At 30.9% G+C, this 27,764-nt stretch overlaps 1 protein-coding gene across 1 annotated transcript; it reads left to right on the top strand.

Annotated features, from left to right (window-relative positions):
- The first annotated feature begins 11,689 nt into the window (after positions 1 to 11,689).
- On the top strand, positions 11,690 to 15,172 carry LOC112279487 (ubiquitin carboxyl-terminal hydrolase 3). The gene is made up of 9 exons (XM_024513975.3): positions 11,690 to 11,979; positions 12,792 to 12,920; positions 13,119 to 13,172; positions 13,293 to 13,395; positions 13,542 to 13,600; positions 13,850 to 13,924; positions 14,259 to 14,316; positions 14,670 to 14,746; positions 14,869 to 15,172. The coding sequence occupies exons 1-9, from the start codon at positions 11,917 to 11,919 to the stop codon at positions 14,953 to 14,955; spliced, it is 705 nt and encodes a 234-aa protein (XP_024369743.1). The 5' UTR covers positions 11,690 to 11,916; the 3' UTR covers positions 14,956 to 15,172.
- The last annotated feature ends 12,592 nt before the right edge of the window (positions 15,173 to 27,764 follow it).

The raw sequence follows: 27,764 nt of genomic DNA, 5'->3' as shown, positions 1-27,764 counted from the left end.
TAAAGAAGAAATTATGAAGAGTTATTGTAGCAAATGGTAGACTTGCTACAAGCCATGGATTAAAATATGAGGCTAAAATTCAAATTAAATATAAAACTATGGCAAGAAAGATGATGTTTATTGAAGTTAGGATGATGGTTCATATAGGATCGACTATAGAATCTTTTAAAAAAACTTATGAAGGTTATTATGGTAAAGCCCACCTCCAAAATCTTCTAAAAGAACAATTAACTTAGTAAGGCCTACTATTTAAGATATTCTAAAAAGTTCTAGGATAATTGAATAAAGTATAAATAGGACTTGTTGAAGCCATTTGGGCATTTGGTCAAGTATAGCTTCAGATACTTGCTCTTAGTAAAGCTTGGTTGCTTTTTCTTGTTCTATTTTATTTAATTTTATTTAATTCTATTCTCTTTTATTCAGTATTATCTTTTATGTTCCATTCTATTTACTTACTTTCAATTTTGTTATGATATGCTTGATCTTATATTATATCAAGATCTTTGTTGTTATGGATTTGGTGAAATTTTAGACATTAGAGAATTTGGTCTTATTTCAATGTGGAAGAGAAAAGATTTGCTATAAGATTTGGAGCCAAGATTCTTACAAAGAAGCAAAAGACTTATCTACAAGTTAAAAAAAAGCTTTGGAGAGCACTCACTACTATTGTATTGCGTGATTTTCTATCTAAGAATATACTAGGTACTTAGTTGTAGAGAATTTAGTTTTGACTTATTAGCCAAGTTACAATAAGTTATGTAATCTATAAAGTAGAAAACAAATAAATACTACAATATCAAAAAGATATTATATGAATACAATTTTTTATATTTAAGAAGGTTTATATATAAGACTTTCTAAAATATCTATAAATTTCCTAATATTCTTAACTATATCAAATCATAATTAACCATTTTTTGATAAGTTAGATTTTTAATAATTTCAAAGAAAATCCATAATCTCTTCTCAAAAGCTCACCTTTATATCAAAATTTAACCATAGCTCTATATATCCATCTTCAATATACATATAAAGTCTTGACTTCCAAAAACTCCTTTACTTTATATAAAATGTTCAAATTATAATAAAATCCCTTCAAAATATAATATTCTTGCAAAAGATTTCTTCTTCTCGAATTTTAGAAATTCATATCTCTTAATTCAACCATTCAATTTTTTTCAAATTTACAGATATTATAGAATTTATCCTTAAGCTTTACTTCAAAAAAATTCAACTATAAATTCGCTACCAATCATCTAGCATCTTAAAATCCCTAGCAAATGCTCTAAAATCCTAATTCACAAGTACCTGAGTACTATTTTCTTCATATCTCACAAATCTAAAATCCAAATGCCACAAAACTTATATATAAATTTTAATAACATAAAAATACACATTCTTAGAAATTTTTAGCCAAAATCTTGACAAATTATACAAGATATAGCTCAAAATACAACCATTAGTAATTGACATCACTTACTACTCCTTAGATTCCAAGTGCTTACTTCAACTTCTAATATCACTTTTATTACAACTTGAAATCCTTCAAATAATATGCCAATACTTTATTGCTTTATGTATGCATGCATTATATCAAAAAGAGTGATAATAGATACAAAATCAACACCTTGACTTTGAGCACTTATATCTCCTTCATAAAAATTCCAAATAATTCAAAATTTACACCAAAACTATAGCCAAAAATATAAACTTGTTGATCCTAGCCTCTGATGTTTAAAATCATCTCAAAAGACTAACCCTAATTCCTAATATAGTCTCAAGTAGCCTCCTTGAAGTCCATTAGTAATGATTTTTGACCAATAGGAATAGAGATTTATATCATCCATCTCCATTCATTCATATGACTGCCTTAACTATCTTTTTTGCCACCAAAATCTCTCTTCAATCCCTTTTCATACAAGATTTATATATTATATGCCAAAAATATCAAATAAAAGAACCAAAATAAAACTTCAAGGATCACCAATATCTAATAAGGGTGACTCTAAATGTTTAAAAGTTACTACTAATAAGATCAAATTCAAAAATCACTATCAAAAGAAAATAAAGTTAATAAATTCTAATAGAATCCCTTTTAAACGACATCTTTTCAGAACAATAATCTATCCACATTCCATAACCAATAAAAATCCACTAACATGTCTTTTACCATGTTGTCTAGTATATTGTGTATTAAATATATAAACACATTAAAGCACAACATGACACTGCTTTAAAGACTAAAAAAACTATTTGATTAGAACAAGTATAGTTTTAGAAATAGATTATTTGTCATTACTTAGAATGATAATTAATTACATAATTCTAGACATTTCCATGCTAAAATGGATAGCGTAGTAGTAATATGTATATTGAATCTTATTTAATACATACTATTAATAAAGAGAACTTGGTGGCAAATATATTATTTAGACTTAGGTGTTTTTTTGAAGAAGGGATGATGGCACATGAAAAAAAAGTCAAGATTAAGAAGAGAAGAGTTATGAAAATTAATTTGTTATTAGTAGAATGAATTTTGGTAATGAGATTTAAATTTTTTATAAATATTTTTATAAAGTTAAAATAAAAGATATTCGAATTTATTTGAGCACAATAGAGAAATAAGAATGATGGATAGATAAAACCTTCAAAAATATTAGCCATAAATCCTATAGTTATGTACTTAAAGATGGATTTCTATGAAAGAGGCCAGAAAGAGGTGACAATATTTCATTGAGGGTAGCACAAGACCTTGAAATTAAATTAAAAAAATTAAGAAAATATCATGATATTTTGAGTAGGATATAGAAGAATTTGAGCTACATATATCAAGATCAATAAAAATATATTGATAGAAGGGCTTAGACAGGGATATAGAAGACTTTGTGAGTTCATGCATAGAGTGTCAATTACATTTTAAGGTTAGATTTAGAGATGGATTATATACTACTTATCCACCTTCTATACATTTCTAATAGATAATTGATTTGATAGCTATGCCATCAAGACTTTGGGATATAAAATACCTCATTTTGGCAAGAAAAGAACTATCAAATTATATTAAAGGAAGAGCTTTAGAAACCAAAACCACAAAAGTAGTATGTGGATTTATATTGAAAGATATCTTCAGTAGATATAGTAGCATTTAGAAGATGAGAACTAATAGAAGAAAATTTGATGTTGTTGAAGATTTTTTTTAATACGTATGGAATTTAATTGAAGTTGACTACTTCTTATAATCCTACAGCCAATGAAAATAGTAAGAGAGATCATTCTCATATCATTTATATATTGATTAAGATATATAAGAATAAGCCAATTCAATGGCCTAAATTGCTTCCATTTGCTTTATAAGTTGATAGGACTACTTATAATATTGTCACTAATTATATGCCCATAGATTTAATATTAGGACAAAAACCTATTATGCTAGCTGAAGAAATCTATGATATATAGTTATTTTTATCTTAAAAAGATAATATTTATAAAAAAAAAGATTATTAAAGCTTTAAATCTAATAATTAAAATAATTATCTAAAGACCTACAAATTACAATTAAGAGGTTAAAAAAAGTAAGATTAAAAAATAAAAAAAAAGTTTGATAAAATTCATAGGTTGAGGCCTAAGCCTATAGAGATTAGAAAGTAGGTTTCAATTTATAATAGTAGCTTTAAACATCATCATAGTATTATAAAGAAATTTATAAAACAATGGTTTAGACCAATTGTGGTAGTTAAAATCCATGATAATGCCACATATACCTTACATGAGTTAAATGGAGCTATCATTAAAATTATAATATTTAAATTATATAAGATTTAGATATTTAGTATATAATTTAAAGAAAAGATTGTAACTCAAAGATGAAGATTTCAACCTCTAAGAAGCTTATTTGGAAAGATGAATGTAAGATATGGATAGATAAAGGCAAGGGATGAAGATCTTCATCTTTATCGATCAAAAGCCATGTCCAATAGGCTCTCAAGAGGTTTTTGCAACCATAATAAGGATTTTAGTAACTTCAAAAAGAAAATTTGAAAATCAAAAGAAAGTATTATAAGGTTTAGGATTTTACTATATTTTGTGTACAAATTTTAGAGGTTTTAGAGTTAGGATGATGAAATTATAGCCGTTTGAAGTTAAGGTGTCTTTTTAAGATATATTATTTCTCTTTTGAAGATACAAGGAGTTTTATTATATCTTTTAGAGATTAAAAGGTGTGGCCATAAGAATAATTTTAAGACCTATATTTTTTATAAAAAATTTGTTATATTTGGAATTTTTATGAAGAGTTAATAGAAAGTTGAAGATAAAATATGTAATTCAAAGGCACAAAAAATTTATATATAAATTTGGTACTTTTTTATCTTAAGACTTGATTGAATAATTAATGATAGCTAGGAGCCCAATTCTTTTTTAAGGCAATTTCTTTCTATCCTAACAAAGTAATTTTTGTCATAGAGATACGAGCTTGGTCTCTACTAACTTTTGACAATTACTTTTTTCAAATGTAGTTGTAAATACTTTCAAGAATGAATTCAAATCACAAAATAGTTGTAAATTTTTTTCTATCAAAGGTGCAAAATAAGAAAGGGTACTCCTAAAAAGAAGTGCTATTATGAATCCAACTTGAGTAAATTCATCAAGATATTAGAAAAGATGTAAGATTAAATTGAACTTTATTTGTTATAAAAACCATAAAAATTTTGACCTAATTCTATCAAACTTCTCTAGCATACTTATTCTTGCCTCTCTTATATTTATACTAAAAAGATCCTTGAAATTCAATTGCAAACTTGATTTACTTGCTTCTCTTAATTACAAAATTTTTTGGCATAGAATTCAAATTTTATTGTTAATTTCTTCTATAGATATAATAATAATACATCTATTATTCACATTAGAAATATGTAAGATTTCTATCCTAAAAATATTGATAAGCTTGTAAAGATCTATAATAGTTATAGATCTGTTTTTATTTTTGTCAAGAATAATACCTATAATTTTTTCTTCTAAAGACAATTCAAAAAAAATTAAAAATTAAATTAAAGGAGGATAATCTATAATCTCTAATATTGAATGAAAATTTCCATATAGAAAAAAAATCTACTCTTTAAGAAAAAAAAATCAATATTATAAAATTAAAAATTAGTTTAAAAGTAAATGTTTATCATCTTTCAAAAATAAAATTATAGAAATAAAATAATCTACTCATTTTTAGTATAAAATAAGAATAATGAATCAGAATTTTTTTCAAATTAATAAAGATATAAATCTCAAATAACTAAAAGATCAATACACTCTTACGTCACTTGAAAAGACTAAAGAATCACTCAAAGATGATATAATATTAAACAAGAATGGCTATTGCTAAAGAAAAAAAGACTTGAAAGTCTTGAAACAAGATTAAAGACTAAAAAAGCATTAATAAGAATGAAGAAGGCTTCACTCTTATTTCCGTATAAGAAAACTGCCAAAGAATGGTTGATTATAGCTAAGAGAAGATAACCCAAATAAAGAAGAAAGAGAGAGAGGTCTAAAAGACAACACAAGTCCATGTCACTCCACCTTAGTCCATGTCTCTTTATCTTAGCATCTTACTATTCCATCTCAAGTCTATACCAACATATCTTGACTTATCTTTGGAGATAAACTATTAATATTTATAATTATTTATTATTATTATTTTTCTATTTTTTTAATTTTAAATAAAATTTTAATAATATTTTATGTTATTTTTACATATTATACCACTATTTAGCATAATGTCTATTCCTTCCAAACATGCACATTCTATGGTATGTACCAACCTAAATATCTTCATTTCTTTTAGATAATTTTATATCTTTTATTTGTTCCAAATTTATATTTTTAAAATTTATAAGATCATTTGGATTAAATATGTTATTTTTCTTTTTAAATTCGTTTATCTATTTTTCAGCCATAGATAACTTTAGCCTTGTATTAGTTAATTTATAATAAAAATAGATGGTATTATTATGTATTATCACCACCACGTATATACCAAACCATCTTCAAGCAAACTTTCTAAGGATGTTATATTAATACTTTAAACTACTATCAAACAATAACATCTAATCTCCAAATTCAATTGATTTGGATTTCAAACAATGAGTCTTGCCAAATCTTTCTTTGTTACTCAACTTGACAGCTTTTAATTTTTAAAATGTAATTTTTTGATCTCTAGGCAATCTTTCAAGCTATTGAATTTGAAGCTCTAATAATCTCTTTATTATAATGCCATCCTTTCAATTGAATAATGTCCAAGTAAGCACAGAATCTTCTACAAGAAAAATTGGCTTTTGGCCCAACATTAATTCAATTCACCTTGATCAATTCTCATCCTTCTAATGTTACCATATCTGCCTTCAACATAATTTGAAAGCTCTTAATTTGCCAAAACATTATACTTCATATTCTATAATCTCAATAGTATAGCTACGAAGTCAATTATCTATTGAATATGCAAAATAAATGAATAGATAGGATGTAATTCATCTCTAAATTAGACTTTGAACTATAATTGGAATTCAATGTATGAATTTATAAAATCCTTGATATCTTTGTAGAAATCTTTCTATTAATATTATTCTTTAATTTTATATTAGGTAGCTCAAATTTCTTTATGACCTATCCAAAGTATATCATAAAACTCCTTGAGAATTTGATTCTTTATCTTTGCATCATTTACTATTTTAAATAATATTCCATCTTTCGTCTTTGGCTTCTTCTACAAAAAACTATCTCTCAAAATATAGACATAGGATTGGTATCTAATGTCTTTATAAGTCTTATCTAATTTTTGCCCCAAACTTGATAGCAAATCTTCTCTCTCTTGTATCATCTTGACCAATAGTCCAACCAATAGCAATTGGGCTTATATCAACAATAATAACATCTGATCTGCGACAATCATAGTCAACTTGCTTTAAGATTGGTGATGACTTGAAGATCTCTTCTAGACCCTCTATGGCTAGTTTTTGCTTTTGATTATATTTGAATTTAGTTTCTTTTTTTAATAGATTATATAGTGGCTCACCTATGTAAGTAAAATGAAGAATCTAAATCTGATAGAAGACACAAGCTTCTAAAAATCTTTTTATTTTAATGATGCTACTACATATCTTCATATTAGCAATAGCATCAACCTTTTCAAGATTAGTTTTTCTACCATACCTCTCACATAACTGTTCAACCACTATAATCTTATTTATTCCAAATTTGAACTTATCAATGGACAAGGTTAGATTTACTTCTTCAAGCCTCTTTAAAATCTTCTCTATATCTTTAATATCATCCTTCTCAAATCTTTTACATCCATTAGCATCAAATATTAAGTCTTTGGCATCATCTCTGTAGCATTTCTTAAGTATATCATCCACAAAAAGAATAATCTTTTTAGGCATAAATTCCTTTAAGATTTGATTTATAGTACTTTATATATAAGCTATTAAATTTGTAGCACCTTGACACAAAGTACTCATCTTCATAAGTTTCAAATGAGTCTTTATAGTTATCAAATTTCTACTTTTTGATGCAAGTTGAAATTGATCATAATCTGAATAAAGATTTTCAATAGAATAGATGGCATATCTTGCAAAAGTCTTGACAACTTTACCCACAATTAGTTCCAATTCTTTATTTCTAATTATCACCTTGTTGAATGGTTGCATGTCTTAGATGAATCTCAAAGTTCCAAACTTCTTTGGCATTATAAACCATTGTTTAAAATACGGAGCTATAAATGGTTTAAGCAATTCCATTTGTATCTTTTCTTTCAATAGATTCACCAATTTAGGTAATAAGGCTTTTGATACAAGAATTGGTTTTAAATTCCAATGTACATGTGGACTAATAAATATAACCATTGGTGCAATAACCATTAAATTAATACATCTAATTTCATTCGATGAAGAGATATAAACCTTATCTTGCATTGAGATTATTTCTCAAAATCTTTTCCTTTAAGATTCTTTCAAGAACTCACTCCTTTCAATCTTCAGCTTAGCCAATGTCTCCTCTATAAAATTATACTCAATCCTTCTTGTCTCTTTCAATTTAGGCTCTTTTTTAGCCTTCTTAATATGATCTTTAGAGTCTAGTGGCACTTGTGTTTTCATTGGCTTCACCTTCTTTGCTACAATCTTATATTTAATATTTATAATTGCTTTAGTTTCTAAGCTATAACATCTAATCAACCTTACTTCAAAAACTATCTTTAATATCTCTTCATATAAATCTCTTCAATAAATCTCTATTATGATATCATTAGACATAGTAACTTCTCCTTATAAATTTTCTAAAACTTATAAAACATCATTTGAAAATCTTTCTTCTTCAATAACTCTAGAAATAAATTTATTACTCAAAAACATACTAATTCTTTTTAATTTTCTTTCAATCTTCTTAATTGATCTTTTATACTTAGAATCTAAATCTTTAACATTCTAAAAATCCAAAAATTCTTATTTTATTAAATTCCAAATCCTATATCTATTCTTCTATACATCAAAGCATGCTATAATAGATGATTGTTTTACATCTATGGCACCTCATATTCTCTGTATACAATTTAAAGATCCAAAAAATCATCATGCTCATGATTAATAGAAGTTTTTTTAAGTAGATTTCTATGCCACTCATGATTTGGTCTTACTGTGAAAAATTATATTGACTTCTCAACATCATGGCATTGTATCCTGATATAATGAAAGCTGTTATCTAACACCTTGATTTCTATCCTTGTTTCAGTGATATACAACTACCTCAAAATATTAATTATCTTCATTTTTATTTTTCTTTTAGAAGTGGAGTATTAATTCTTAGGTATAAAGCAAAAAGCCATGCTTCTTGTCTTAAGTTGTTTGCTAACCGTTCTTCTAGAATAGCCTTTCTACCACTTGGGACCTTTTTTTTATTAATTGGCTCTTCTACCTCTTCTTCTTCATGAATGCTATCTCACTTGACCTCCATTGATACATCATAGGATTCCTTCTTATCATATTCACTTATCAAATAGGTGTTGATAGAGGTTGTCTCAATTGGATCATTCTAGCCAATTAGTCTTTTATTAACTTGTACTCCCTTCATCATCAATTTTTTAGATATATATATGTAAAGATTCTCATCTTGGTGTATTCAATCTCAATGATAAATATTTCTATCTCCTTACTATGTGAAGAATTGATTCTTCTCTATTTAACTTCTATCAATTTTTTTATGCTACTTCTCTTAAAATTAGTCTCCAAATACCTATTTGTTGGAGCATATCTAATTTTGCCTTCTTTGAAGGTAATAATGCCATTCTTTATGATATCTTCATATGATCCACAGTTACCATGTGTGTCATTTGGATCATCAAACCAAATGCATCTTACTACAAATCCCTTTGATCCTTCAACCAATTATGAATTATGTGACCTTGTGTTTTTCTTTAAAACATTCATTTCTACTTTCAACTCTCTCATGTCTCTCATTAATTTTTTAAGTATGTCTTTGACTATAGACTTATCTTTTGAAGAACTTAATAGACTAGAAGCATGCAAAATTGTTGTATAAGACTTCACATCTATCATTAATATTTTTTCTATTCTTATCCATAATGTTTTAGCCTTTATACATTATTGCTTAGCAATGAGGCTTACTACTTGATTATTATTCTATCTGATCAAGAAATCATCTATTAGATGTCTTTTTAGCATTCTCATCAAAATATTTATCTTTCTATCTTTCTTCAAATCTAGCTCATTTATTTATATGGATGCTCTAATATAGTTATTTTACTATTTCTTTGATTTTTAAAATAATGTCTAGATTAAAGGTCTCAATCATCTTGTCTTTTGGAACTTTATAGATTTCCATTTTATAAGTGTAGATCCTCAAAAGCCAAATGATTTTTTTTCAATCAAATCTTTTTACTTTATCAATAATATTTTTCAATTCTTTAATAGCTCTTTACCTATTTTCATTGGCAACTTGTTGACTCATAATTATCTGTATAGCCCTTAAAAATTCCTCTACAAGATTCTAACTACTTCTTCTATTTGAGTCACTTTACTTTGTATCCTTTAACTTGCTTTGACCAATCTAATAGCTCTAAATTTGCTTTCAATCAAAGCACCAAATATCATAATAAGAGTGTTTTCTTTAAAAAAGCATATGATTTATGGCTACAACTAGAGATGGTCAAATAGTATCTTTTATTTAAATGAAGTCCACTATTTTATACTCTTAATACTATGTAAAAGTTGTCATTTCTTCTTCACTCAACTAAGCACCATAGTTCCATATTTCATTACATTTGATCAAGTGATGACTCTTTATAGAGCTACTCAATCAATATATATATATATATATATATATATATACTCATTAAATTTTACTTTTTAAATTTTTCTATGACATATTTTATGAACAAATAAAGCTAATGATCATATTAACATAAGGCAATTGATTTTTTTTTATCAAAAAATTCACTCTATCTTCATATTAACTCTTCTCAAAGCAAGTAAGAGCTTCTTGAAAAGCTAATAGAGAAAGGAACCGTTTTTCAAAAATCTCCAAACAAAATACTAGAATTGCTCAAAGAAAACCACCAAAGAAATCCTTGAAGATCTTGAAGAGCGGTTAGCTCTCTTTTTATTCTAAAACACACTCCATCTTCATACTAACTCTTCTTGAAGTGAATGAAATCTTTTTAAAAAGCTAAAAAAGAGGAGAACCACTCCACAAAATTTTCAAATAAAATATTAAAAATATTCTAAAAAAATTGCTAAAGAAGAGAAGATAGCTAATATGGGGCAAGGTTTTTTTTCTATTAAGAAAAAAATCTTTATTGAAATTACCAATTTTTTTCAAATTTCACAATATAGAAAGATTTTATGGTAAAATAAAATTACCTAATATAATTTTTTTAAATTTTTGATATAAGATTAAAGTTGTTTTGAAATGTTGTATATTGAAGAATGAAATAATGTAATAACATATCCAAAAATAATTAATAATTAAATTAGAATTCTAACCACATTTATTAGAGAGCAGTTTGTTTTCATTGATTTTAATAATCAAGATACAAAGACATTATAAACCACATTTTTCACAGTAAACTATCACATGATGAATGTACTTGATTATTATAAATAAGAAATGCAGGTGTTTTTTTACCAGCCTAACCAATGAGCAAGGAATGATGCATTAATGCTAATGTATATTCCCATGTAGCATAAAAAGGATGTGCTCTCCAAACTACGACAATCCTACAATGGAATGCTTAGGGAAGTCAATGGAGCCCTCCCAGCTCCAATTCTCCACCTACCAAGGAAGTAAGGGATCTTAGCATAATAGGTACTCAGCTGGTACTAGATGAACAGAAAATCCAAATGGCTCCTCTCTGACTAGACCATTGTAATAAACCCTTAACCTTGTCTAATTTCTTGGACACGCATGGGCGACGGACAGATGAAGAAAAAACGGATGAGAGTGCAAGCTGGCTAATCAGTTTCGAAAGGGTCCCACTTGCTGAGGTGGCATCACATGGCAAGCCATCTGGAACCCGAATGAGATCCAAAGGCTGACTCACATGCTGAAGTGGCAGTCCACCTGGAAGCCAAGGGAGCGAGGGAGGGAGGGTTTGTCTGTGAGGCTCTCTGTCTATCTCGTTCGTCTTGTCCATTCCCCTCGTCGACGACTTTCAATTTTGGGAAGTGGAGCGTTCGTCTTACCGCATCGCCTCGCATCGCTTCGCATTGCACTGGCACTCGCAATCTTACGCTTCCTTTTGCGATCTCGCTTCTTCAGACTGCATCGAGTTTCTTAGTCTTCTACTTCATCGAGCTATCCGGGATTTCTTGCGTTATATTCCCTGTTCGTCTGCAGAGTGTTCAACACTTTGTCACCATGGGCGACGTGGGGAAAAAGCGATGGCTGCCTTTGGAGGCTAACCCTGACGTGATGAACCAGGTCTTGTTGCTTCTTCCTTCTCTAGCCGTGGTGGCCTTGCGAGGGGATGGTTTTTAGCTGACCTTCGTGTTGGTTATATATGATTTTCCTCTCCCGTGATGTAGGTGCAGGGTAGCTTTGTAGTTGGTTGCGGGTGTTGTAAGAAGATCGCTGATTTCTTTCCGCTGGTTGACGATCGGTTCTCCAGTGCTTCACTTGTGTCTTGAATTTTCGTATTTTAGGTTTGATGAGGTGGTATTGTGGGGGTGGATGGAGACACCCTAGATGATCAGCTTAGATTGAGCATTACCGCTAGAGTGGTTGTTTGCGTTGAAGAGGCATTGTTCCAGTGATTTTTAGGAGCAATTTGTTTCTGCATTACTATGGTTGAGCTAATTTGGACTAGCGAACCATGTCTGTGTACATGATCACGGGCGCTCGTTTTGTAGAATGGTCTGTCTTTTAGGTCAGAAGTCATTCCGAAGTCTTTTGTTGGAAAATCTTAAGCAAATTTTATTCACGAATTGCCAACTTGGAGACGCAAATTTAGTTTCGCTGGATGTGCTAATCGAATTTTGGTATTTTCCGCATACGGAATATTTAGATTGATAGCGTCCTTGAAGCATACCTGAATTTAGCGCAGTATTGGCGTCGACTTTTCATGTGGGATCGTTGTCTTTGACAACTTGTTTGGTGTCCAGAACTAGATTTGTCAGACACTTCTCTTACTAACCAATATGATTGCGAAGCCAATGCGTTTCCGGAGTTACCCTCTTCGGGTGGCTACTTTGGTGCGGAAAAGAGATTGATGGTTGTCGTGGTTTTCTCCGCAGTTCTTACACGGCCTGGGGTTTCCAAGTGACGTAGGGTGTCATGATGTGTTTGGATTCGACGATGACCTGCTGGCTATGGTTCCAACCCCTGTCCTTGCTGTGCTTCTTCTGTTTCCTATTACCAAAGAGGTAATATTAACCTGAGCATAAATTTTAAGTTCTCAAATCTTCCATGTAACTTCCGCATGGAAGGAATATCAGCTGTCTATTTTAGCAAATTTTCATAGCATTATCTTATGGTTTATCATGTACTGTTCTGTTTCCAATGGTATGTGTTTTGCATTGCATTCACCAGTCACTTACTGAAATCTGTTGTAACGATGATAGTCTGAGGAGGCGAGCTTGGTGGAGCAGACCAAGATTGCAGAGGCAGGACAGCAAGTAAGTCTTACGATACTATATAGTTGGAATGCGGCTGTGTGCATTGAATGTTCTCGTCCCTTTTACCGCTGCGGTTTTGCATTTTGAATTTCGCCATTGACAATAGATACCGCATGGCAGGTCAGTGAAAATGTTTACTTCATGAAACAAACTGTGGGGAATGCTTGTGGTACGATTGGCCTGCTTCATGCTGTTGGCAACGTAGCCGCTCAAGTTGACCTTGGTATGCCCTTTACGAGGTACCCTATCTTGGTGGTTTTGAAAGGCAAATTCACTCTTATGGTTCATGATGTATCCAGGTTCTCCATGTAATGCGCATTGGTGCACGGAACAAAAACTAAGTTGATTCGTTATCTCATCTAATTGCAGCGGAAGATTCCTATCTTCAGCGCTTTGTCAAGAAAACTTCTGTGATGTCTCCTGATGAGGTGTGCTACTACACTGAATATTCCCCTTATTTCTTTACATTATTAATATTATTACTGTTATTTTATTATTTTGGAGATGGGAAGGGCTAGTATTTTGGTTTTCTTGTATATCCTACTAGATGTGGTTCTTACAGAAGTGCAATCTTAACATTAACGACTTAAGGATTTGATCAATTTTGAGCATAAACTTTGCATTCATTTGGTCTAGGATCTCCTGGACAAGCGTTGATGTGACGTCTATGAATACAGAAAGCGCATTTTCTTGAGACGGACACTGAGTTGGAAACTGCACACTCCGTGGCTGCATGTGGTGGCGACACCGCGGTAACACATCCTCCTGGAGATGTTTTAAAATTATAATTTTGGGTGCTGCCTAGTATGCAGAATGGTCGTTATGCATTTTGTGTAACCTGAAAATTTTGTCTTATCAGACTGTTCTTACTTCTTTGAACTGTGCCTTCACATCCTGAGATGCATTACCCATATGGGACTTGAAGCTATTCTGTTCGTATTGTATATCAATGAGCTGTATCCTGGAGTTTTTGTCTGGATAAATAGGGTCAATTCTTATCTGGGCTCGTGATAGTGCCAAAAGTTTTTCATTTCCTAACGTAGTTGTGGTGCTAAGTTAATTTCAACTGGATGCGGTGTTTTACAGCCTCCAGATATTTCAAGCTCCGTGGATCTTCATTTCATCTGCTTTGTGTGTGTTGATGGTAAGTCCGTTACACTAACTGACTCGCATACATGTGTAGTTGTCTGAGTTCTGGTATTATTTCCACATGTAACTTCAGCCTTCCACCTACAGTTAGAAGTTTGTGAAGGTGGTGGGCTCTGACTGTTGTATGGTTTAGTTGAATAAAATGCTTTAGACAAAGTTGATCACGTGATCGGTACCCATTAGAATACCAATGGCTGTTTCAAGCAATTTCTGCAAATTCTAAGAGTAACCATTTTGTTTGTCAGAAGTTTGCATTACTAAAATGTGGCCAATGGCTCAGTGTTGTAGTTTGATTTAGCATGTGCTATGCGGTTCATTGAACTCATCTTAGTTGACCTTGATGTACAGGAGGTTTGTATGAGCTTGATGGAAGGAAGAAGCAACCCATTTATCATGGACCTTCCTCACAAGAGACGCTACTCAAGGTCTTTACCTTCTCATAAGATAATTGGCAGTTTGTAGTTGCTTAAACGTTTTCAAATTATTTCATCTCACAATCTCAAATACCAGTGCCTTATTTCTGATGTAGATTATATGGGATGTGCAGGATTCGGTGAATGTGGTTCAGGAATTTATGGCTCGCAATCCTGAATCAATGAATTTCAATGTCATAGCTCTTGCTAAGGAGAGTTGATCTATTTACAATGTGCAAATCATTGTGCACCTTTAAATCATTAGTTACCCAATTGCATTGTGAATTTGTCTTTCACAAAACAAGCATGTTCTCATGAATTTTTAAGAGGTAGAGGAAGTTAGGAGGTGCTGCTATTGTGGCAGAAGATGACTTTTCCACATGGTAGTACAGTACTTCTATGCCTGATTTCTTATGTTTTAAGAATGTTCTTTCTACACATTTCGCCTCCTTGATGTATGCATGCCAAGAGGTGCCACTAGATGTATGCAAGCCAAACAGATTTGGTTGTCTAAAAAAATTGAATTTTCTTGCTTGAATTTTCAATGTAGATGAACATCATTCTATTCATTGAATCTTTGTGAATCAAATCCAGATAATGATACTTGCAAACAGAAAGAGTGTTTCTTTTACATGAATTTTTCAAGTCATGGAATTAATTTCATTATTTATAATTAAATACAACAAATCTACAAGGAGGTGTCTTTTCTAAATTGGTCCTTAAATCAAGTTTTAAGCCAAGCTCGAAGACCTTCTAATCTATCCATTCAATATGTGGGGTTGTTAAAGACATGAATTTCAAAGAAAGAAATCCTCAATGCTTTCTTGTGACACTGAGAAGAACTAGAAAGTCACTTAAAGATGATATATTATTGAATTAGAATGACTATTGCCAAAAATAAGAAGACTAGAAAGTTTAGAAATAAGACTAAGGACTAGAATGGCATTGACAAAGTGAAGAAGGTTTCACTTTTGCTTCCATATATACTCTTAATTAGGAGCTATGTGGTAATATCCTATAGGACTTCTAAAATATGTTGACTTTGTAAGACACGTATCTTAACTTGCAAAGTAAGTTTTTTATATGTGCGCCACAAAGTTAACTTGTTTTGCAAGCTACTAACACGTGGTTAACTTGTTAACCAAGATTCTAACCTATCAATCAACTACAAACACATATAAAGTCAAAGGAGCATCTATGAAGCTTTTAAGAAGCTTTTCTACAAGATATTATAAAATTAATCTATTTTTATTTACTTTTACTTATTTTTATTTAATCATATAGATATTTATTTGTATATCTGTGATATTATCGTCCCTTCTAGGAATGAGTTCCACAAGCATCAATCATCATGTACTGATGAAATCTAAGATGCAACAAATTATATTTACCACATACTTTTATCTTTGTTTTCTTTGAGGATAGTTGATAGGTCTTCTTAGCTATCAGTAGAGCTTCATAGCAGGGCGAGAAGATCATCATATTATTTGATCATTGTTGAGGCCTTTGTAATTTATTTCAAATAAAACATTTGGAATAGTATCAAGAGTTGTTTCTACCTCTATTAAAATCACCAAACATTGGGAATAGTATCAAGAGTTGTTTCTACCTCTATTAAAATCACCAAACATTGGGAATTTCTTCCAAGGTTGTGATAACAAACATATTGTATCTCGCCATCTATTTGAGGAAATAAATGTCATTCTTGAAGATCTTCATTTTGATTACGTCATCTTGAAGGTTGTGACAATTGTAATATCTCATCTGATAAATTGGCAAATGAAAGATCTTGAATTGAATGTGCTAGTTGTTGGTTTTCCATCTCCTTAGCATCACTAATATACAAAAGCTACAAAGAAAGATAGAAGGTAGAGTGTTATCTTCCTTTGATCTTGTTTCTTTTATAAAAAAGATTTGCTATTTTTTTTCTTAGTTTTGATGGAGGTTATTAATGAAAAGCTTCAGTTCTCTTTGTTGCATTTGTAAGATTCTTTGTTGGCTCCATTGTGCATTCACTAATATCATATCCATACCAATGAATAAGATATTTTAATCTATTTTGGCACCGCCTTGAATTTAAGACTTCTTCTACCTCAAACTCTTAATTATTATCCACTTCCATAGGAGGACGTGGCATTTATCTTCTTCCCAAGATATTCACTATCTTATATAATTCAAGAAGAGATATGTGAAATATGAGGTGGATCTTCATAGACTCTGGTAGATATAATTGATAAACAATAGAATTGACTTATTTATTAATAAGAAAAGGACTAAATCTATAATAGTCCAAAGTAGAAGATTTCTTAGGCCATATTTGGTTTTCTTGGATTATTTGAATTTTGGAGAAGAAATACAAGAAAGTTAGAAGAAGAGCTTTGGGTGATATGTGAATTGGAGCTTTGGAGACTATCTTAAAATACAATGACAATATTTGGATTATCATGGAGTATTATAAGGCTTTATAGATATGTTGGAGCATTGTGAAGTATCATAAGGTATTTATTGGAGCATTTCAAAGAACATTTTTGATCATTGTAGAACAAAATGGAAGATGTGTCATCAAGATTTTTGAATATGTCGAATATTATGGATGGATCAAATATTAGTGAGTTTTTTAAGGCTTTCTATATATTCATGGAGGAGCAACAAAGAATGCAAGCAATTGAAAAAGATATCACAAAGGCATTGCAAGGAGTCATCAACAAATTTGGAAGATTTGAAGGATGGAACATAACTAAGTTTTTGTAAGTTTATACATGTGAGATGGAGACATGCCAAATCCTTGAGGCAAAGATGATCTCAAGCTTACATTTGGCTATTGAACCTAGATTTCATAAACAAGTGAAGAAATTGCTTGGAGGAGGTGTAGAAACATGGTCAAAATTTCAAGAACTTTTGAAGAAAGAATTTATTGATGGAAATGAGGATAAAATTATCAAGCAAAAGGTTTTGGATTGGGTAGAGTTGCAATCAAGTAAGCATATGGATCTTTATGAATTCTTAGAAGAATTTGATAGGAGATTTTATCAACTCTCATCCTTGGAGAGACGATCATTGGGTGCTTTAAAGGTAGATTTATTTTTACATGGTCTTGATGATGCCTTGGAAGATGAGGTTTTCATGCTTCTTGAAGATGAGTCTACGGACAGTGATTATATTAATAATTAGGAGAAGTTGAAGGAAGTAGTGGTTGTTTTAGCAAGGCAACAAGAAGCAAAAGCTAAAGAAGTTTCAATATGGCCTAAGAAATCTTCTACTTTTACATAAAGAAATCCTAATGCCTATATCCTTTATTTTTCTAATCTACCTTGTTTTGTCTTATTTTTGGCCCTAAAAAGTAAATAGAAGCTATTTTTTCTAAAAGAGTAGCATTACTATTAAAAGTTTTATTACCTTCCTATCTTTTATCTATATTTTTCTACCTTTTCTTTTAACTTGGCTCTTCTATAATAAGATCCATATTATCATCTTTCACCATATAGTCGTGTTATAACATGACACCATCTTTCATCACCATGGATTACCTTGTGTCATCATTTTAGATTAGAATCCATGCTTCATGAGAAGTTTTTGGTAAGCCTTGTTCAAGCTGCTAGGCACATGAATTGCCATATCTATAGTCTTCTATCTCAAAAAAAATGGGCAAATAGAGCATATAAATCAGACTTTAGAAGATATTTTGTAGGCATTTATAGGAGTTCATCATAATGATTGAAATGAATACTTGACGCCTTTGGAATTTGCTTATAATGATAGTATTTAAGCAAGTACCAATCATTCACTATTTTTTCTTAATATCCAATTATACTAGCAACTCTCTATTGTCCCATCGACACCAAAAATTTGATAATAGAAGAATTTATACAACTTACAATGGTCTTACAAGAAGCACAACACTACTTCTTTACTACATAGAATTGATAGAAGTAGTATGCGGATAACCATCAACAATACAAGACCTTCTGAGAAGGTGATGAAGTATTACTCTCCAACACCAACTTGCCGCTTGCTACATCAATCCAAATCCATAAACTACCACCTCTTTGGCTTGAATCTTTTTGCATTTATGCAGTGATTTTTGATGTCGCATATCGCCTTGAGCTTTGGCTACATATTTGGGTCTATCTAGTTTTCTATATTTTGTAATTGAAGGAATTTCATACCGAGCCAAAGTACTTTTTGGACCAACATCAATCACTACCACAACTTGTTGTAGTTGATGATGGATAAAAATATGAAGTGGAGAGGATTTTAGAAGCATCGCTACCTTTGTTGTGGTAGCGGATGTCCATAACTTTAGTACAAAGTTCTTTAAAAAGGTTATCCCATTCACAATGTAATGTGGGAACCTGTACAAAATCTTATTCATTACTAAGAGATAATTTGAAGATATCATCAAGAGTGAAACAAAGATGTTTCATATTAGTGGAGGGCAATTAATTGTAATAGGATATAGATAAGATAATTGTATAGATAGTTACAACCATCGAAGTTTTTAGAATTAGAATTAGGTTAGTAGACCATACAGGATCTATCAAGAAACATTCTTGAAAGAATTTAGGATGGTTATTTAAATAGTATCTACCTTAAAACCTTCTAAAAAAGACTTAAGGCAATTATCTAGGTAAAATCCACTTCTTATGAATATTTTAGAAAGTCTAAGATAATAAAACAAGGTATAAATAGGACTAGCCAAGGCCTTTTGGAGCAACTGGTTAGGTATGACTTTAGACCCTTTCTTATAGTAAAGTTTGGTTTTGCGTTCTTTTTATCAATTCACTTCTATTTTATTTTTATTTCTTTAATTTGTCTTTTATATCTTATTTTGTTTAATTCCATTTAGTTTTTTTTTGGTTTTTTTATCCTATTTTGTGATAATTTTTTATATTGCTATAGAATAGAAAGATCTTGAATTTTTGAGATAGTCTGGTCTTATTTCAATCATTCTTTGTTGATCAAAAGATACATCTCTTTCTTTTAATATTAGATAAGAATGTTTAAAAAGAACGTTCAACAAACCTTATTGTTTTTTGGATAGATAAGTGAACTTGAAATCAAATCTTAATAAGGACATCCTTCAATGACTATGACAATAATTCAAAACATATTTTGACATGAAAGACTTGAGATTCTTGTGATTTGTATACACAGTGATTGGATTCAAGCCATCTTCTAAATAATGATGTTATTTTTGAAATGAATCCATAATTACAAAGAGCTCTTTATTGTCGATCACATAATTAATTTTGGCTATTAAAATTTTTTTGGAATAAAAAATTATTGAATGGAATTTATCATTTGCTTGTCAAAAACATGAATCTTAAAGAAAGAAAATCCTCAACACACTCTTGTATCATTGAAAGGAACTAGAAAGTCAATCAAAGATGATATAATATTGAACAAGAATACTTATTGCCAAAAACAACAAGACTAAAAAGTCTTGAAATAAGACTAAAGACTAAAAAGCCATTGATAAGAGTGAAGAAGGCTTCACTCTTGCTTCTATATATACTCTTAACTAGGAGCCACGTGAATACGTCTTATAGGACCTCCAAAACATATCTTAATTTACAAAGTAAGTATTCTATATGTGTGCCACATAATTAACTTATTTTACAAGCTACTAACATATGATTGACTTGTTGATCAAATTTCTAACGTATCAATCAACTATAAATACATATAAAATCAAGCAACATCTATAAAGCTCTTAAGACGCTTCTCTAAAAGGTCTTATAAAATTAACCTACTTTTATTTATTTTTATTTATTCCTATATAATCATATAACTATTTACTAGAATATCTATGTATATCTATTACATTCCTTCTATTTGTGATATTACTATGTTCAAAGCAAAGTTTGATGCATTTGTTTCCATAAAAAATGCCTTCAAAAAGTCAATATGATTCAAGAATAGTGTAGAAATAAATTCTTTTTTTTAAAGCATCAAACAATATTTCAGCTTTTTTATTCCACTTAAGTTTCTCTTTATAAATCAAACATGTAAATGGAGGTGCAGCTTGAGAAAAATTCTTGAAAAAGATTTGATAGTAATTGACAAAATCTAAAAAATATTGCATGTTTCCCACTAATTTTAAAATCTTCTAATCTATGATAATTTGGACTTTTTTTGGATCCATTATTGGCTTTTTATTAGAAATAATGTATCCTATGAAGTTAATTTGAATAGTATAGAATATACACTTTTCTAACTTAGCACATAATCCTGCATCTCTAAGTTTTTGTAACACATGACAAATATGAACTACATGCTCTTTTGTAATTTTAGAGTAGATTAGATGTCGTCCAAATAATAGACAACTAAATCATCAAAAAACTAACAAAAGACATAATTCATTACATGTTAAAAAGTAGCTACTATATTTGTGAGTCCAAAAGGCATGATATTATATTCAAAATACCCATATCTAGTTGAAATGCAATTTTCTATTCATCTCTTTGCTTAATGCATACCAGATTATATGCTCTTTATAGTTTTATTATATTTAATTTTTTCTTTGAATCAGTTGATCACGAAGTCTTAAAATCAAAGAAAGAAGATACCTATTTTTTATGGTGTTATGTGATGGACATACTCATGTAAGCCAATAATTACATATATAAATAGGTAGAAGTAAGTAAAAGTAGGTAAAAATAAGTTAATTCTATAGTATTTGATATAAAAGCTTCTTAGAAGCCTCATAGATGCTGCTTTGACTTCATAGGTGTCTTTAATTGACTTTTTGGATTAGAAACGTGGTCAACAAATTGGCCATGTGCCACACATGTTGTCAGCTTCAAGACCAAGCTAACTATATCGCCCACACGTAGAAAAACTTGCCTTGTAAGTCAAGACATATATCCTACAAAATCAACACATATTAGAGGTCCTATAGAACGTCGCCACGTAGCCCCTAGTTAGATAGTATATATAGAGACAAGAGTGAAGCCTTCTTCACTCTTGTCAACTCCTTTCTTGCTTCTAGTCTAGTTTCAAGGGTTTCTAATTTTCTTGTCTTTTGGCAATAGCCATTCCAATTTTTCTTTCAATATACATACTTGTTTATTTATATTTTGTTACCTTTCTTTGAGTGAAGGCTCACGTATCTGAATTTCTTTTTCATCAAGTTCTTGCCTTTGACAGATTGACAAGAGTACACTTATAATTTCAAAGCATTTTCTTTTCTTGATTAAGAATGAATTACTCCTTTTTCTTGATAAGACATAAGTGTATTAAGAGTTGCGGATTACCCTCTTTTAAATTGATATTGTTTTTAGTATTTTCTTTGTTCTCAAGTCCTTTTTCTTACTTGTCTTGAGCAATATTAGATATTTTTTTTCTAGGTGTTACTATGGCAGAGCTTATTGAATTGAAGAGTGCAATGACACAAATGCAAGAACAACTGAGGTAATTAATGCTTAAGATGCATCAACTTAATTCACCACGAGAAAGAGGAACACGAATAACAGAAAGTGGAGATGTAGAGATGGTCAGAGCTGCCTCAACATCTACATCAAATCATGCTCTTTCTTCTATGGTGGAACATCATTCAAATGCTAAAGAACCAAGAATTATCTTATCTGAGAAATTTGATGGTACAAGATCAAAGTTTCATGGATTCATCAATCAAGTATAATTGGCAATCGAACTTCAACTCCAAAGCTATCCAACTCCAAGATCACAAGTCAGGTTTATTGGAACACTACTTTTTGATTCTTCATTATCATGGTTTTTATCTTTTTTTGAACGACAAGATCCAATATTGGATAATTTAAAAGCTTTCTTGGTGGAATTTTGATCTATGTATAGAGAACATGATGCAGTTTGTATTGCAACAAATAAGATCAGTATCTTGTGACAAAGAAATCAATCTGTAAGAACATATGCTTCACAATTTTGACAACTTGTGATTGATACTAAATGGGATGATGCTGCACTCATTAGCCAATTTCTTTATAGACTACAATATGAGGTAAAAAAATTGATGCTCAATTTATCCGATCTTCAAACATTGAATCAAGCAATTAATTTTGCTCTAAAATGTGACAATCGACTTTTTGAATTTCGATTTGAGAGTCACATAAATAGGCCTCAACATTATTACAATTCAATGGCAATACCTACATCTTCTCAACACATATCTTCAGAAGTAAAAGATATGTAAATCAATGCAATACGTTTCAAACCTCTTACTGAATAAAAAAAGATTTGTCGTCATTAAAAAAGATTATGTTTATATTGTGGAGAATCAAAATACACTGCTCAACATTGTCCAAAGAAATAACGCAACCACAAAATGAAGAGTATGGCGATCAAAGAAGACAATATGTCAGAAAACAAGTTTGTCTAGTTATAATAGGCACTGTGCGGCTGGAACCTTGCACAACATCTAGTAAAGGTCCTTTTTCTCTTCTCAGAACCTTCTCCTTGTTTTACATCAAATGTTATTTTAGTACCTAAATATTGCAAAGCCTCTGCCTTCTTAGATTCAAGAGCCTCAACGTGTTTCTTAGATGAAGAATTTACTAAAAGACATCGCATATCTTTAGTAAAGAAAACTAAACTTGTTCATGTAGAAATCATAGATGGTTGTCTATTATCTTCTGGAGATATTATTCACGAAACTCTTCCTATAGAAGTAATAATCAATGGTCATAATAGCTTTGTAATATTTAATATCATTAGATCTCCCTCTAATCCACTCATTTTAGATTTATCGTGGTTAAAAAAATACAACCTTCAAATAGATTGAATTTCTCAAACTCTTACTTTCTCTAAAAGTATAACTAACAGTGTAGTTAATCAAGTAGAGAATCATAAGTCTAGTTCAATTAAACCTATGTTTATAGGTTTAAAAGCTTTTTTGCATGCTGCTATGAAAGAATCACCATATATTATTTATGCTACACCCGTTTCTAATGGTACAAAGACTTCATGTGGCATTCCAAGCCAATATCAAGAATTTCAAGATGTATTTGAAAAAAAGAATGTGGATACACTCTCGGAACATCATCCCTATGATTGCTCAATTGACCTTCAAGAAGGAGCATAATCGCCATTTGGACCAATCTACAGTTTATGACAAAATGAGTTGATTGAACTCAAGGAATATATTGAAGAAAATCTAGCCAAGAATTTTATACGCCATTTTAAATCTCCGACAAGAGCTCCAATTCTATTTGTGAAGAAAAAAGATGGATCATTGTGGATGTGTGTTGATTATCAAGGACTCAATAAGATTACCATCAAGAATAAGTATCCACTACCTTTAATATCTGGACTTCTTGATCAGTTGAATCAAGCTAAGATCTATACTTAAATAGATCTCCGGGGAGTATATAATCTAGTACGCATCAAAGAAGGAGATGAATGGAAGACTGCGTTTCAAACTAGGTATGGATATTTTGAATACAACGTCATGCCTTTTGGACTTACAAATACACCAGTAGCTTTTCAACATCTAATGAATGATGTTTTTTGAGAGTTTTTGGACGATTTTGTAGTTTGTTATATAGACGACATCTTGATCTATTCTAAGAATCCAGAAGAACATGAACCTCATGTTCATCATGTGTTACAAAAATTAAGACATGCGGGACTCTATGCCAAGATAGAAAAGTATGTATTCTATACTACTCAAGTCAATTTCTTAGGTTACATCATTTCAAATGATGGACTTATGATGGATCTTAAGAAAGTTTAAATTATTATGGATTGGAAGATCCCAAAAATGGTAAGAGATGTCCAATGCTTTTTGGGATTTGTCAACTACTATCGATTCTTCATCAAAGACTTCTCTCGAGTTGCAACTCCACTTACACGTTTGACATGTAAAGTCAAACTCCAATGGTATCAAGAAGTGGAAGTTGCTTTTGAATCTTTGAAGACAGTGTCTATTTCTGCACCAATCTTATATCATGTTGATTTTTCCAAAGCATTCTTTATGAAAATAGATGCATCAGACTTTGTTCTTGGTGCGGTTTTGTGACAAATGGGAACAGATGACAAACTTCATCTAGTAGCCTTTCATTCAAAAAAATTCTCAGTAGCAAAAATCAATTATGAAATCCACGATAAAGAACTTCTTCTAATTGTGGATTTTTTTCAAGAATGGCATCATTATCTAGAAGGCGCTTCTAGTCCAGTCACCGTATATATGGATTACAAGAACCTCGAATATTTCATGTCAGCTTGTATATTAAATCATCGTCAAGCTCGTTGGAGCATGTCTTTATTAAGATTCGAGTTTATCATCACTTATCGACCAGAAAAACAATAAGGTTTGTTCGATGCCTTGTCTAGACATTCTTATCTTGCACCAAAAGAAGGAGATGCAGCTTTTGAGCAACAAAGAATGGTTCTCTTGAAGCTGGAGCAATTTCATCTTCGAGCAATAAAATCAACATAGATTGTTGATTTAACTTTTCTCAAGCAAGTCCACTTAAGTATGTCTTTAGGCTCTCTTATTCATGATATCAAAAATAATTCTTCTAAATCTCATGATCCTTCTAAATTCGAGTTCAAGATCAACTTACTCTATTTCAAAGGATGCCTATATGTTCCAAAAGAAGAAGAACATTTACGTATTCTTCAAGCTTGTCACGACTTTCCAGTAGTAAGACATTTTGGATACAATAAGACTTTAGAGCTGATATCTAGGGATTTTTGGTGGCCTCAAATGTAGAAGGCAATCAAAAATTTTATACAATCATGTGATGTTTTTTCAAGATCAAAAACTCCTCGTCATTGACCTTTTGGACTTCTTCACCCATTATCCATTCCAAAACAACCATGGTCTTCTGTTTCTATGGACTTCATCACAGATCTTCCAATCTCAGGTTCTTATGACTCTATATTTGTGATAGTAGATCGCTTCACGAAAATGGCACATTTTGTGCTATGTACAAAATCTATTACGGGTGAAAAAATAGCTAAGCTTTTTATTGATAATATCTATCGCTATTATGGTTTATCAAAGGATATTATATCGGATAGGGGAACTCAATTTGTGTCAAGATTTTGGAGAACCCTTTTTAAGATTTTAAAAGTAGATATTAAACTTTTTTTTGGCTTTTCATCCTCAAACTGACGGACAGACAGAGCGCGTAAATCAAGTCTTGGAGTAATACTTAAGATGTACTATCAACTATCAACAAGATGATTGGACAACTCTTCTGCCATTGACAAAGTTTGTTTATAATAATATGGTACATTCTTCTATCCAACAAACACCTTTCTTTGCCAATTATGGTTATCATCCAAGACTTCAGACATTTGATTTCTCAAAATTTGATAATCGTGCAGCAGAAGATATAATAAATCAGTTGTCAGAGTTACATGCAACAATGAAGGCACAATTAAAAGAAACTCAAGAACGACAAAAGATAAATGTGGATGTATATAGAAAGGAACAACCACAATTCAACATAGGTGATAAGGTATGGATACTTTGTCACAATATTAAGACTACTCATCCTTGTGATAAATTGGACTATCATAGGCTTGAATCTTTTCCTATTTTTGAACAAAATAATCCAATTTCATATCGATTATACCTACTAGAGTCAATGAAGGTCCATCCTATATTCCACATGTCTCTTTTTGAACCATATAAGACAGTAGATATACAAGGAAGAAGACAAATTCCACCTCCTCTTACAGAAGTGGACAATAATGAAGAGTTTGAAGTAGAAGAAGTCTTAGATTCAAGGCGGTGCCAAATTAAATTGGAGTATCTTGTCCATTAGCACGGATATGATATTAGTGAATACACATGGGAGCTAGTAAAGAATCTTGCAAATGCAGCAAAGGCGATAGAGGCTTTTCATCGACGACATCTATCAAAATTAAGATGAAAACTTTTTTTATAAAAGAAACAAGATCTAAGTAAGATAACATTCTACTTTCAATCCTTGTTTGTAGCTTCTTTGTAGTTGTGACACTCTTGAGATGGAGAACCAACAACTAGTGGATTTGATTCAAGAGACTTCATTTGCTGACCTGTCAGACGAGACATTACGATTGTTACAACCTTCAAGACAATGCAATCGAGATGAAGATCTTCAAGAACAACATACTCTTCCTCGAATAAATGGTGAGATATAATGCATTTGGTATCACAACCTTAGAAGGAGCTCCTGATGTTTGGTGATTTTACTAGAGGTAGGAACAACTCCTGATGGTGTTCCAAATATTTTATTCGAAGGAAGTTTTGAAGGCCTCAACAATGATCAGATAATTGGATGGTCTTCCCACCAAGATATGGGATACTACCGATAGTTGAGAGGTCCTATCAATCATCTTTGAAGAGAACAAAGATTAGAGTATGTGGCAAATACAATTTGATGCATCATAGATTTTCTCAACATATGATGACCGCTCCTCGTAGAACTTGTCCCTAGAAGGGGGGGTAATGTCACGGACATACTCATGTAAGCCAATAATTATATATATAAATAGGTAGAAGTAAGAAAAAGTAAGTAAAAATAAGTTAATTTTATAGTATTTGATATGAAAGCTTCCTAGAAGCTTCATAGATGCTGCTTTGACTTCATAGGTGTCTTTAATTGATTTTTTGGATTAGAAACGTGGTCAACAAGTTGGCCATGTACCACACATGTTGTTAGCTTCAAGACCAAGTTAACTATGTGGTCCACACGTAGAAAAACTTGCCTTGTAAGTCAAGGCATGTATCCTACAAAGTCAACACATATTGGAGGTCTTATAGAACGTTGCCACGTAGCCCCTAGTTAGATAGTATATATAGAGACAAGAGTGAAGCCTTCTTCACTCTTGTCAACTCCTTTCTTGCTTCCAGTCTAGTTTCAAGGGTTTCTAATTTTCTTATCTTTTGGCAATAGCCATTCCAGTTTCTCTTTCAATATATATATTTTTTTATTTATATTTTGTTACCTTTCTTTGAGTGAAGGCTCACTTATCTAAATTGCTTTTTCATCAAGTTATTGTCCTTGATATGTTATTGTTGAGTCCTTGATAATCTATACATATTTATAGAGATCTATCT

This window comes from Physcomitrium patens, chromosome 3 (assembly GCF_059467195.1).
Source record: "Physcomitrium patens ecotype Gransden chromosome 3, ASM5946719v1, whole genome shotgun sequence".
Classification (NCBI taxonomy): Eukaryota; Viridiplantae; Streptophyta; class Bryopsida; order Funariales; family Funariaceae; genus Physcomitrium; species Physcomitrium patens.
This window is presented reverse-complemented; position numbering and strand designations above follow the sequence as displayed.

Coding starts and splice junctions, on each gene's coding strand:
- LOC112279487 (XM_024513975.3), top strand. CDS start 11,917: ATGGGCGACGTGGGGAAAAAGCGATGGCTGCCTTTGGAGGCTAACCCT. Junction 11,980..12,791: donor ACCCTGACGTGATGAACCAG/GTCTTGTTGCTT, acceptor TTTTCTCCGCAG/TTCTTACACGGCCTGGGGTT. Junction 14,747..14,868: donor CACAAGAGACGCTACTCAAG/GTCTTTACCTTC, acceptor TGGGATGTGCAG/GATTCGGTGAATGTGGTTCA.